Genomic DNA, 13,195 nt, shown 5'->3' with positions numbered 1-13,195 from the left:
CCACCCTGCCACAGTCCTCAGTCAGTACAGCCCTGCCACCCTTCCACAGTCCTCAGTCAGTACAGCCCTGCAACCCTGCCGCAGTCCCCAGTCAGTCCAGCCCTGCCACAGTCCTCAGTCAGTACAGCCCTGCCACCCTGCCACAGTCCTCAGTCAGTACAGCCCTGCCACCCTGCCGCAGTCCTCAGTCAGTACAGCCCTGCCACAGTCCTCAGTCAGTACAGCCCTGCCACCCTGCCGCAGTCCTAGGTCAGTACAGCCCTGCCACAGTCCTCAGTCAGTACAGCCCTGCCACCCTGCCGCAGTCCTCAGTCAGTACAGCCCTGCCGCAGTCCTCAGTCAGTACAGCCCTGCCACCCTGCCGCAGTCCCCAGTCAGTACAGCCCTGCCACAGTCCTCAGTCAGTACAGCCCTGCCACAGTCCTCAGTCAGTACAGCCCTGCCACAGTCCTCAGTCAGTACAGCCCTGCCACAGTCCTCAGTCAGTACAGCCCTGCCACAGTCCTCAGTCAGTACAGCCCTGCCGCAGTCCTCAGTCAGTACAGCCCTGCCGCAGTCCTCAGTCAGTACAGCCCTGCCGCAGTCCTCAGTCAGTACAGCCCTGCCGCAGTCCTCAGTCAGTACAGCTCTGCCGCAGTCCTCAGTCAGTACAGCTCTGCCGCAGTCCTCAGTCAGTACAGTACAGCCCTGCCACAGTCCTCAGTCAGTACAGCCCTGCCGCCCTGCCGAGGTCCTCAGTCAGTACAGCCCTGCCACAGTCCTCAGTCAGTACAGTCCTGCCACCCTGCCGCAGTCCTCAGTCAGTACAGCCCTGCCGCAGTCAGTACAGCCCTGCCACAGTCCTCAGTCGGTACAGCCCTGCCACAGTCCTCAGTCGGTACAGCCCTGCCACAGTCCTCAGTCATTACAGCCCTGCCACCCTGCCATAGTCCTCAGTCAGTACAGCCCTGCCACAGTCCTCAGTCGGTACAGCCCTGCCACAGTCCTCAGTCGGTACAGCCCTGCCACAGTCCTCAGTCATTACAGCCCTGCCACCCTGCCACAGTCCTCAGTCAGTACAGCCCTGCAACCCTGCCGCAGTCCCCAGTCAGTCCAGCCCTGCCACAGTCCTCAGTCAGTACAGCCCTGCCACCCTGCCACAGTCCTCAGTCAGTACAGCCCTGCCACCCTGCCGCAGTCCTCAGTCAGTACAGCCCTGCCACAGTCCTCAGTCAGTACAGCCCTGCCACCCTGCCGCAGTCCTAGGTCAGTACAGCCCTGCCACAGTCCTCAGTCAGTACAGCCCTGCCACCCTGCCGCAGTCCTCAGTCAGTACAGCCCTGCCGCAGTCCTCAGTCAGTACAGCCCTGCCACCCTGCCGCAGTCCCCAGTCAGTACAGCCCTGCCACAGTCCTCAGTCAGTACAGCCCTGCCACAGTCCTCAGTCAGTACAGCCCTGCCACAGTCCTCAGTCAGTACAGCCCTGCCACAGTCCTCAGTCAGTACAGCCCTGCCGCAGTCCTCAGTCAGTACAGCCCTGCCGCAGTCCTCAGTCAGTACAGCCCTGCCGCAGTCCTCAGTCAGTACAGCCCTGCCGCAGTCCTCAGTCAGTACAGCTCTGCCGCAGTCCTCAGTCAGTACAGTACAGCCCTGCCACAGTCCTCAGTCAGTACAGCCCTGCCGCCCTGCCGAGGTCCTCAGTCAGTACAGCCCTGCCACAGTCCTCAGTCAGTACAGTCCTGCCACCCTGCCGCAGTCCTCAGTCAGTACAGCCCTGCCACAGTCCTCAGTCGGTACAGCCCTGCCACAGTCCTCAGTCGGTACAGCCCTGCCACAGTCCTCAGTCGGTACAGCCCTGCCACAGTCCTCAGTCATTACAGCCCTGCCACCCTGCCATAGTCCTCAGTCAGTACAGCCCTGCCGCAGTCCTCGGTCAGTACAGCCCTGCCGCAGTCCTCGGTCAGTACAGCCCTGCCGCAGTCCTCGGTCAGTACAGCCCTGCCACAGTCCTCGGTCAGTACAGCCCTGCCGCAGTCCTCGGTCAGTACAGCCCTGCCGCAGTCCTCAGCCCCTTCTCTCTCTCTCTCTCTCTACGAATCACTTATTGACATTTTTCTTAATCCTGTGATTGTTTGTTTCTCACTATTTCAAAACAATAACATTCTCAACTTTTGTAGGCCATTTTAAAACGATCCACTACTCTGAGGCATGCAAAAGTGGATCAGAGATCACTGTTTTTTTCCATTTTCTTTAACGACTTTGTCCTGCTATACAGACACTGTGCTACTTAGCGAACAAAAGAAAGCCTCACCATAGTAGCTCTGTGTGGCGTCCCAACCCTCGTTCCAGCGACCGCTAGGGAGGGGCTTTTCGCTACCATACTCCAACAGGTAATCTTCCTCGACTTCCTCTCCAGTCTCCTCCGGCACTGAGCGGCCCGTCCCATCCTCGCTGGAGTCAGCGTCTGTGTATCCCCAGAACAGAGGCCAGAACAGCTTCTTACCCCCCAGCCAGCCTACAGAGGACGAGGGGATCCAGTCCTTTATCAGATCCATCTCTAAGTCCATGTTAGGGTCGTCCACCACCTCAATGGTCACCTGGGAGGGAGGAAAGCAGAGCGAATCATTTAGAGAACCATTGTGGAAGCATGATATTGATTCTGTGGACATGCTAAGATAGCTACAACTAGTCCTTATATGGTCAAAAAGTCTGCCAAAACTAAAATGTTGAACACTTACTTCACAAAAATACATACTTTTAATATGAGGATGCACACAAAACTTAACATCTAAATGTTACTGGAAAGCCACAATGTAAGCAAGAGATGTTTACCAAATTGACTGACGACACATAAAACATACCTTTCAGAAGTATCAAGGGATTTACATGCCTAATTTCTAGCTCTGACTTAACCAGTCAGACATGAGATGATCCGTGAGCAGTCAGTCAGAAGATCCCACGCATAACCAGTCAGACATGAGATGATCCGTGAGCAGTCAGTCAGAAGATCCCACGCATAACCAGTCAGACATGAGATGATCCGTGAGCAGTCAGTCAGAAGATCCCATGCGTAACCAGTCAGACATGAGATGATCCGTGAGCAGTCAGTCAGAAGATCCCACGCATAACCAGTCAGATATGAGATGATCCGTGAGCAGTCAGTCAGAAGATCCCATGCGTAACCAGTCAGACATGAGATGATCCGTGAGCACTCAGTCAGAAGATCCCACTACATCTCATTACACTGGTAGACCACTACTGTATGACTCAACCTGTACGTTAGCTCACTCCCATAGTAGTTGTCAGCACCAGGCAACACGGAGAGACCATAAGAGGGTAGAGCCTGCACGGGGTCATTACATCCAGCTCCAGCTAACCACATCCTGAACTGCCCTGAGTCGACCAGTAGATGGAACTAACCACTGTGGGATTGAGATGAGTTCAACGAAAGGACATGCTGAAGACATTGAGGCTAATCGCTGGAGGAATCACAGGAAAGGACATGCTGAAGACATTGAGGCTAATCGCTGGAGGAATCACAGGAAAGGACATGCTGAAGACATTGATGCTAATCGCTGGAGGAATCACAGGAAATGACATGCTGAAGACATTGAGGCTAATCGCTGGAGGAATCACAGGAAAGGACATGCTGAAGACATTGAGGCTAATCGCTGGAGGAATCACAGGAAAGGACATGCTGAAGACATTGAGGCTAATCGCTAGAGGAATCACAGGAAAGGACATGCTGAAGACATTGAGGCTAATCGCTGGAGGAATCACAGGAAAGGACATGCTGAAGACATTGAGGCTAATCGCTAGAGGAATCACAGGAAATGACATGCTGAAGACATTGAGGCTAATCGCTGGAGGAATCACAGGAAAGGACATGCTGAAGACATTGATGCTAATCGCTGGAGGAATCACAGGAAAGGACATGCTGAAGACATTGAGGCTAATCACTAGAGGAATCACAGGAAAGGACATGCTGAAGACATTGAGGCTAATCGCTGGAGGAATCACAGGAAAGGACATGCTGAAGACATTGAGGCTAATCGCTAGAGGAATCACAGGAAATGACATGCTGAAGACATTGAGGCTAATCGCTGGAGGAATCACAGGAAAGGACATGCTGAAGACATTGATGCTAATCGCTGGAGGAATCACAGGAAAGGACATGCTGAAGACATTGAGGCTAATCGCTAGAGGAATCACAGGAAAGGACATGCTGAAGACATTGAGGCTAATCGCTGGAGGAATCACAGGAAAGGACATGCTGAAGACATTGAGGCTAATCGCTGGAGGAATCACAGGAAAGGACATGCTGAAGACATTGATGCTAATCGCTGGAGGAATCACAGGAAAGGACATGCTGAAGACATTGAGGCTAATCGCTGGAGGAATCACAGGAAAGGACATGCTGAAGACATTGAGGCTAATCGCTAGAGGAATCACAGGAAATGGAAGAAGTGAAGGTGAGGATTGGAACTATTTATTCAATGTGAAAATAGTTACCGTCTTGTTCTGCTGAACTTGGCATTCATGCCAAGTAGAACCTCCTCACCACAGAATGGAATCAAGATAAAGGATCTCTATAATCACTGCTCTTCCCTGCTTTACCAGGGTGCAATGCATTGTTGGTAGAGCATATATATATATATATTTTTAACCTTTTTAAAAATGTAACTAGGCAAGTCAGTTAAGAACAAATTCTTGTTTACAATGACGGCCTACACCGGCCAAACCCGGACGACACTGAGCCAATTGTGTGCCGCCCTATGGAATTCCCAATCACAGCCGGTTGTGATACAGCCTGGATTCGAACCAGGGTGTCTGTAATGACACCTCTAGCACTTCCAACACCAGGATTCTGGGTTTGATTCCCAGGACCAACCATATGTAAAATGTATGATGCAGGACTGTAAGTCCCTTTGGATAAAAGTGTCTGCTAAATGTCATATATTATGTATTATTTATAGTAGGCGAGCTTCCCCCGTACAAATGTAAATCGCTCGAGGGGCTAGAACACCATTATAAAAATACTATCAATATTCGTCACCACACCTGGATGTTGGGGTTCTGCGAGCTGATGTCTGCGTTGGCCAGCTCAGGGAAGTTCTTCAGGTCCAGAACGAAGGGCTTGATCTCCTCAGGCTCAGGCTGGGGCAGAACCCCTACGGAGCGGTGCTGGGAGTGGAACCACCTCCTCTTGTGGCGGTGCTCAGTGACAGGGGGGAGGAGGCTCTGGACCTGGTTCTGCTGCTCCAGGGCCTCCGGTCCATGATGGACCCCACTGATGGGCGGCTGAGCACGAGCCCGAGGAAAAAGATAGGACACCTCAATTAATCATCATGATGAAACACAGTGGACTGGACCGCTCTGAAGACCTTGATGACATTAATCATAAACAATACACTGATTACTGGCTAGTTTAAGATACAAAGGTTACTTGCTTTAGCTATTTGCCCAGGAAAAACATTTGCACCATGCTATGACTTAGTGACAGAGCTCCTAGAAACCATTGGGGCAACAAACCAGCAGACCAACCAGCCAAACCCTGTCCATCCGTCTGCTTCTCATTTATTTCCCACAGCAGCCAGAGCCCTAGCATCCAGGCCTTTGACAAAGAGGAGCCTGTGCCAGATTCTCTAGTTTTAATGAGAGCACTTCGAAGTCGTGGGACCCCTGGGATGGTGGGCAGGCTGGCCCTGTGTTTCAATCTGCCGTGTCCTGCCATGCCCTAGGGCAGCAGGTAGCCTAGCGGTTAAGAGCGTTGGGCCAGTAACCGAAAGGTCGCTGGGTCAAATCCCCAAGCCTTGTGAAAGGCACTTGATCCTAATTGCTACAGGAACTCACTCTGGATGAGAATGTCTGCTAATAACTCAAATGTAAAGAATGTGCAGCTACACTCAACAGACAGAAGCCATAGGTCTCCCTAAGGTCCTCCTCCCTCTGTCTCTCCCTCTTCTCCTCCCTCTGTCTGCCTGTCTGTGACAAAGTGAACATCGTCTAGCTCTGACATTGCTGATAGCTACTTTATTGCGGAAAAATGTACTCACTATGACTGTGATACTGTATGTGGTTATCTCAACTATCTTAAGATGAATGCACTAGATTGTCAGTCGCTCTGAATAAGAGCGTCTGCTAAATGACTCAAATGTAAATGTCAACCATCCTTTAGATCAAGTTGCCAGTAAAAATGTATCTAAGGTCAGGTAAGGTCAGGTAAGGGTCTTCTATTACTCAACACTTTTAATACAGCCAGTATCTACAGTGGTAATAAATAGCCCAAACATCTGACAGGACTTCAGTCACTGAAGCAGTGAAATGTAGTGCAGTTTAAACCAAAATCTGGAGTGGTGACAAAACAGTTGGTTATGGGCCCGAGAACAGACTGTACTTTTTCAGTGGCTGCAATTCTCCCATAAAAAAGTCAGCCTGTTGGTCGGTCAGATCTGATCCATTTAGAGGTAACCCCTGTCAAACATGATTGACTCTTTACTGATGAGAGGAGGATCCTGAAGACTTCCTCTGGGTCTTGTCAGGTCCCTCTGAGAATTAGGGGATGGTCATTACACGCTTCCAAACACATTAGGACTTGTCTTCCTTCTTTGTTCTGTGTTTTGATTGGATCTGGTGATCTATCATTTTGATTTAATTGGATCTGGTGATCTATCATTTTAATTTAATTGGATCTGGTGATCTATCATTTTGATTTAATTGGATCTGGTGATCTATCATTTTGATTTAATTGGATCTGGTGATCTATCATTTTGATTTAATTGGACCTGGTGATCTATCATTTTGATTTAATTGGACCTGGTGATCTATCATTTTGATTTAATTGGACCTGGTGATCTATCATTTTGATTTAATTGGACCTGGTGATCTATCATTTTGATTTAATTGGACCTGGTGATCTATCATTTTGATTTAATTGGACCTGGTGATCTATCATTTTGATTTAATTGGATCTGGTGATCTATCATTTTGATTTAATTGGATCTGGTGATCTATCATTTTGATTTAATTGGACCTGGTGATCTATCATTTTGATTTAATTGGACCTGGTGATCTATCATTTTGATTTAATTGGATCTGGTGATCTATCATTTTGATTTAATTGGATCTGGTGATCTATCATTTTGATTTAATTGGACCTGGTGATCTATCATTTTGATTTAATTGGATCTGGTGATCTATCATTTTGATTTAATTGGACCTGGTGATCTATCATTTTGATTTAATTGGACCTGGTGATCTATCATTTTGATTTAATTGGACCTGGTGTTCTGTATTTTGATTTAATTGGACCTGGTGTTCTGTATTTTGATTTAATTGGACCTGGTGATCTGTATTTTGATTTAATTGGACCTGGTGATCTACAATTTGATTTAATTGGACCTGGTGATCTACAATTTGATTTAATTGGACCTGGTGTTCTGTATTTTGATTTAATTGGATCTGGTGTTCTATATTTAAGCAATAAGGCCGGTGGAGGTGTGGTATATGGCCAATATACCACGGCCAAGGGCTGTTCTTAATCACTACACAAGTGACTATACATAGATAATAACGTATATAATAAAAGAGGGTGTGTGGGGGAGGGGCAATGCAAATAGCCTGGGTGACCATTTAATTAGATGTTCAGGAGTCTTATGGCTTGGGGGTAGAAGCTGTTCAGAACCCTCTTGGACCTAGACTTGGCGCCCCTGTTCCGCTTACCCTGCGGTAACAGAGAGAACAGTCTACAGACAATTTTTAGGGCCTTCCTCTGACACCGCCTGGTATTGAGGTCCTGGATGGCAGGAAGCTTGGCCCCAGTGATGTACTGGGCTGTACGCATTACCCTCTGTAGTGCCTTGCAGTCGGAGGCCGAGCAGTTGCCATACCAGGCAGTGATGCAACCAGGCAGTCATGTTTTCGATTGTGCAGCTGTATAACCTTTTGAGGATCTGAGGACCCATGCCAAATATTTTCAGTCTCCTGACGGGGAATAGGTTTTGTCGTGCCCTCTTCACGACTGTCTTGGTGTGCTTGGACCATGCTAGTTTGTTGGTGATGTGGACACCAAGAAACTTGAAGCTCTCAACCAGCTCCACTACAGCCCCGTCAATGAGAATTGGGGCGTGCTCAGTCCTCCTTTTCCTGTAGTCCACAATCATCTCCTTTGTCTTGATCACGTTGAGGGAGATCTTGTTGTCCTGGCACCACATTGCCAGGTCTCTGACCTCCTCCCTATAGGCTGTCTCGTCATTGTCGGTGATCAGGCCTACCACAGGGAGTACAGGAGGGGACTGAGCACGCACCCCTGAGGGGCCCCAGTGTTGAGGATCAGCGTGGTGGATGTGTTGTTACCTACCCTTACCACCTGGGGGTGGCTCAGTCCCCTCCTGTACTCCCTGTTCACTCATGACTGCATGGCCAGGCACGACTCCAACACCATCATTAAGATTGCCGATGATACAACAGTGATCACCGACAATAGCGAGACTGCCTATAGGGAGTTCAGGATCCAGTTGCAGGGAGGTGTTTAGTCCCAGGGTCCTTAGCTTAGTGATGAGCTTTGAGGGAACTATGCTGTTGAACGCTGAGCTGTAGTTGCTCAGTGAATAGCATTCTCACATACATGTTCCTTTTGTCCAGGTGGGAAAGGCCAGTGTGGAGTGCAATAGAGATTGCATCATCTGTGAATCTGTTAAGGCAGTGTGCAAATTTAGGTGGGTCTAGGGTTTCTGGGATAATGGTGTCGATATGAGCCATGATCAGCCTTTCAAAGCACTTCATAGCTACAGACGTGAGTGCTACGGGTCGGTAGTCATTTAGGCAGGTTAACTTAGTGTACTTGGGCACAGGGACTATGGTGGTCTGCTTGAAACATGTTGGTATTACAGACTCAGACAAGGAGAGGTTGAAAATGTCAGTGAAGACACTTGCCAGTTGGTCAGCGCATGCTCACAGTACACGTCCTGGTAATCCGTCTGGCCCTGCGGCCTTGTCAATGTTGACCTGTTTAAAGGTCTTACTCACATCGGCTGCGGAGAGCGTGATCACACCGTCTTCCGGAACAGCTGGTGATCTCATGCATGTTTCCGTGTTATTTGCCTCGATGCGAGTATAGAAGTAGTTTAGCTCGTCTGGTAGGCTTGTGTCACTGGGCAGCTCTAGGATGTGCTTCCCTTTGTAGTCTGTAATGGTTTGCAAGCTCTGTCACATCCAACGTGCGTAAGAGGAGAGGAACACAGGCAGGGCAGGGCAGAGAGGGCAGGACAGGGCAGAGGGAAGGGCAGAGAGGGCAGGCAGGCGAGTGGTGTGACAGGCAGGCAGGCCTGATTTATGTGTCCACAGATATCAAAGGCCTCTACACTTGGCCCTTTCCAAACCATTACAGAATAACAATAAACTATGGGGTCCTTTGATCGCAAGCCTTGAAAGAGTGAGGAGGCAAGGAGAGGGAGGGAGAAGAAACAGATAGGTAGAGTGAACAGGTTTCAATATTTGTGAACCAGGCCATGCACACACCACATTCTACACCCCTCCTCAGCCCCCCCATGATACGGGGAAAACCAATAACACAGATGGCCAAAGTAAACAATCAACCAGCCTGACCTCTGACCTTATTCCAGTGTGAGAGAGATCTGCTGAGGGTTCCTTTAACCCTGCTGAGGGTAAAGTTTGGGTTAGGGTTATGTAAGCCCTTGCTATTGTGCCTCTTGCTCCTCTATTGTTCAAACCAGCCCCTCCTCTACCTGGTTAAACTGGCATCTACCAGGTAGGGTCACTGGTGCCCAAAACGCACACTCATTACCACCACCAGAATCACAACATGCTATCTCTCTCTTTCTGTCCCCTCTTTCTCTATTTCGCTTTCTCTCTAACTCTCTCACTCTCCGTCTCTGTCTCACTCTCTCTCCCTCTCACACTCTCCCTCTCTCTAACTCTCCCTCTCTGTCGCTCTCTCTAACTCTCTCCCTCTCTGTCTCCCTCTCTCCCTCTCTGTCTCTCACTCTCCCTCTCTCCCTCTCTGTCTCTCACTCTCCCTCTCTGTCTCTCACTCTCCCTCTCTGTCTCTCACTCTCCCTCTCTGTCTCTCTGTCTCCCTCTCTGTCTCTCACTCTCCCTCTCTGTTTTTCTTTTGTTTGACATCCAACTGACATACATCATCAATCAGTTATAGACTATGGGCATCAGGACATAAATAGGGCATCCATTGAAGGAGACCCAGGGGAGAGAATGTACAGAGGAACGATTTCATAGAGCTCTGGAATCTGTCTGTTTAAACCTTTCCTCCATTCTTACATCTGATTCTGTTCATGGTGACCTTCAAGGCCCCACACACACACACACACACACACACACACACACACACACACACCCATATATGTCCATGAGCCGCACAAACACCCACATGAGTTACTCTTACAGATAGATATGTGCTTCAAATGGAATTCAGAAAGCCCATATGTTATAGCTGCTGTAGACGAGGAGGCTGTCTGTGTAATACTACGCTGCTCCGTGCAACTCAGAACGACCTTCTCTCGATGCCTAGATATCTTACTATACATGGAGAAACGGCGAACAACCCTTTACCCCAAGGCCCTAGAGATTTCAGTGTAGCATAATGTTAGGCACAACATTGTCCGTCTGTGATTCTTTGATTTGGTTTGTTAGAAGGTTAACTTTTGTAACTGAAGTGAATTACAATTCAGAATATGTCATACACTACAGTAAGTTTCGCTGGCACGAGAACAGATCCTCTCTGTGGATAAATGTAAGTTCATTTCAATTTGAAGAGATAACTGACCACAAATAAGCTATTATATTAGGCTATAGCGTAAAATATGTAATTCATTTCATAGAGGATAATTTACATCAGCTCAATTCGTATCCAAATCCTGTGACATTTGGAACGTATTATTTACCTAAAATCTAGAAGAAAATAATTAAGAAAAAAGTTGCTTACCAACAAAAACACACCGTTGTGGCGTTTGTGGTGGTGTTTGTTGGGAAAGCTCATCACCAACACAACGAAAAGTACTAAAACGATGATAATTATCGTTGGACATCTCCCTCCGACTAGAAACATTTTCTCCATTGAAGTGACAACTAAGACCAGGTGGCAGTATTTGCGGTACTCAATCTATCACACGTATTCTTTCACTACAGTTATTTATTTTGCGTGATAAAATAAAAAGTTGATCTCATCATCGGCGGTTGTTCTTTTCCGTGATTCGTTCCCGAGCAAGTCACGTAATTGAACCAGCCAGAAGAAAGTCACGCATTCAACCAATAGCTTCAGAGTAGTCTTCTTGATAAAGATGCGCTCTAATGTCCGGTGGAAAAATCCATATCCCGCTGCCGCACTAGGACGCAACTGATTTCTCCTTTCGCTGTCTGCCTCCCTGTATTGCGCGTCTAGGTCAATGTGCGCTCTTCAATCTTCGCGTTAAAACCAGACCAACTTGGACTATAGTGCCAAGGATGCTTTGAGTGCCAGGTGCAGACCACGCACTCTCTCTGTCCGCACCGGTGAACGGTTTATTGAACTAGGTTAAAAGAGTTGGCTACATTTCGCTATGGTTGGTGGATGTTTTCTACTAATACAATCACATCTGGAGTTGAGCATAGCCTGTATGCGTTTGATCTCGGATCCATTGTCCAATGAAGGTCCCTTAGCCACGTGTTGTCCCGGAATGAGTATGCTGCAGCTCTGATCCAGAAGGAAACCTGTTACCACTCTCTGAATTCATATGTTCACAGCTTCTACACTGTTGTTTGGTAGAAAAGTAATGCTCACGAATCAATGGGGGTGTCTCTTTCAGGGATCCACTTTTCCAAATGGAGGGGATTGAAGAGCCATTTTAGAGAAGTTGTGATCTCCACACAGAAATGACTGGTAATTGGCATGGACATAAAGGGAGAGGAGACTGGTAGACTATTACATGGATAAAAAGCCAGCCAACACATTATCCTGAAAACTACCTCATGTCAATAAGAGATGCCAGCCAACACATTATCCTGAAAGCTACCTCATGTCAATAAGAGATGCCAGCCAACACATTATCCTGAAAGGTGCCTCATGTCAGTAAGAGATGCCAGCCAACACATTATCCTGAAAGCTACCTCATGTCAATAAGAGATGCCAGCCAACACATTATCCTGAAAGCTACCTCATGTCAATAAGAGATACCAGCCAACACATTATCCTGAAAGGTGCCTTATGTCAATAAGAGATACCAGCCAACACATTAGCCTGAAAGGTGCCTCATGTCAGTAAGAGATGCCAGCTAACACATTATCCTGAAAGCTACCTCATGTCAATAAGAGATGCCAGCCAACACATTATCCTGAAAGCTACCTCATGTCAATAAGAGATGCCAGCCAACACATTATCCTGAAAGCTACCTCATGTCAATAAGAGATACCAGCCAACACATTAGCCTGAAAGCTGCCTCATGTCAATAAGAGATGCCAGCCAACACATTAGCCTGAAAGGTGTCTCATGTCAATAAGAGATGCCAGCCAACACATTAGCCTGAAAGGTGCCTCATGTCAATAAGAGATGCCAGCCAACACATTAAGCCTGAAAGCTGCCTCATGTCAATAAGAGATGCCAGCCAACACATTAGCCTGAAAGGTGTCTCATGTCAATAAGAGATGCCAGCCAACACATTAGCCTGAAATGTGCCTCATGTCAATAAGAGATGCCAGCCAACACATTAGCCTGAAAGGTGTCTCATGTCAGTAAGAGATGTGTCAAGGTGCTGACAGAACAGCTGATGCCTACTTTTACACCATGTAAAGAGATGGTGTGTGAATGCAAACTTCATGACAGTGTAGGGTAGGCTATAGTGTACTCCACACAAAGGCCTATTTTTTTAAATACATGTTTGCTATTTGAATATACACTGAGTATACCAAACATTAAGAAACCCTTCCTAGTATTGAGTTACACACCCACACACACACACAGTTGGATGTCTTTTGGATGGTAGACAAATCTTGATACACATGGGAAACTGTTGAGTGTGAAAAACCCAACAGTGTTGCAGTTCTTGACACACTCAAACCGATGCGCCTGGCACCTACTACCATACCCCGTTCAAAGGCACTTAAGTATTTTGTCTTGTCCGTTCACCCTCTGAACGGCACAATTACACAATCCATGTCTTCATTTATTTGCTTGTTTTATTGAACCTTTAACTAGGCAAGTCAGTTA

At 47.7% G+C, this 13,195-nt stretch overlaps 1 protein-coding gene across 1 annotated transcript in view; it reads right to left on the bottom strand.

Moving 5' to 3' along the window:
* The window catches only part of LOC115122870 (isthmin-2-like), a 29,163-nt gene extending 17,603 nt beyond the window's left edge, over positions 1–11,560 (bottom strand). The window contains exons 1-3 of the mRNA XM_065026201.1: positions 10,940–11,560; positions 5,041–5,280; positions 2,291–2,576 (exon numbers count right to left, since the gene is read on the bottom strand). Of these exons, the coding sequence (XP_064882273.1) occupies positions 2,291–2,576; positions 5,041–5,280; positions 10,940–11,071 (658 nt within the window). The 5' untranslated portion in view covers positions 11,072–11,560. The remainder of the gene's footprint in view (positions 1–2,290; positions 2,577–5,040; positions 5,281–10,939) is intronic.
* Positions 11,561–13,195: the final 1,635 nt, after the last annotated feature.

Source organism: Oncorhynchus nerka, linkage group LG13 (assembly GCF_034236695.1).
Source record: "Oncorhynchus nerka isolate Pitt River linkage group LG13, Oner_Uvic_2.0, whole genome shotgun sequence".
Lineage (NCBI taxonomy): Eukaryota > Metazoa > Chordata > Actinopteri > Salmoniformes > Salmonidae > Oncorhynchus > Oncorhynchus nerka.
Note: the sequence above shows the minus strand (reverse complement) of the source record. Positions and strands in the feature narration are given on the sequence as shown.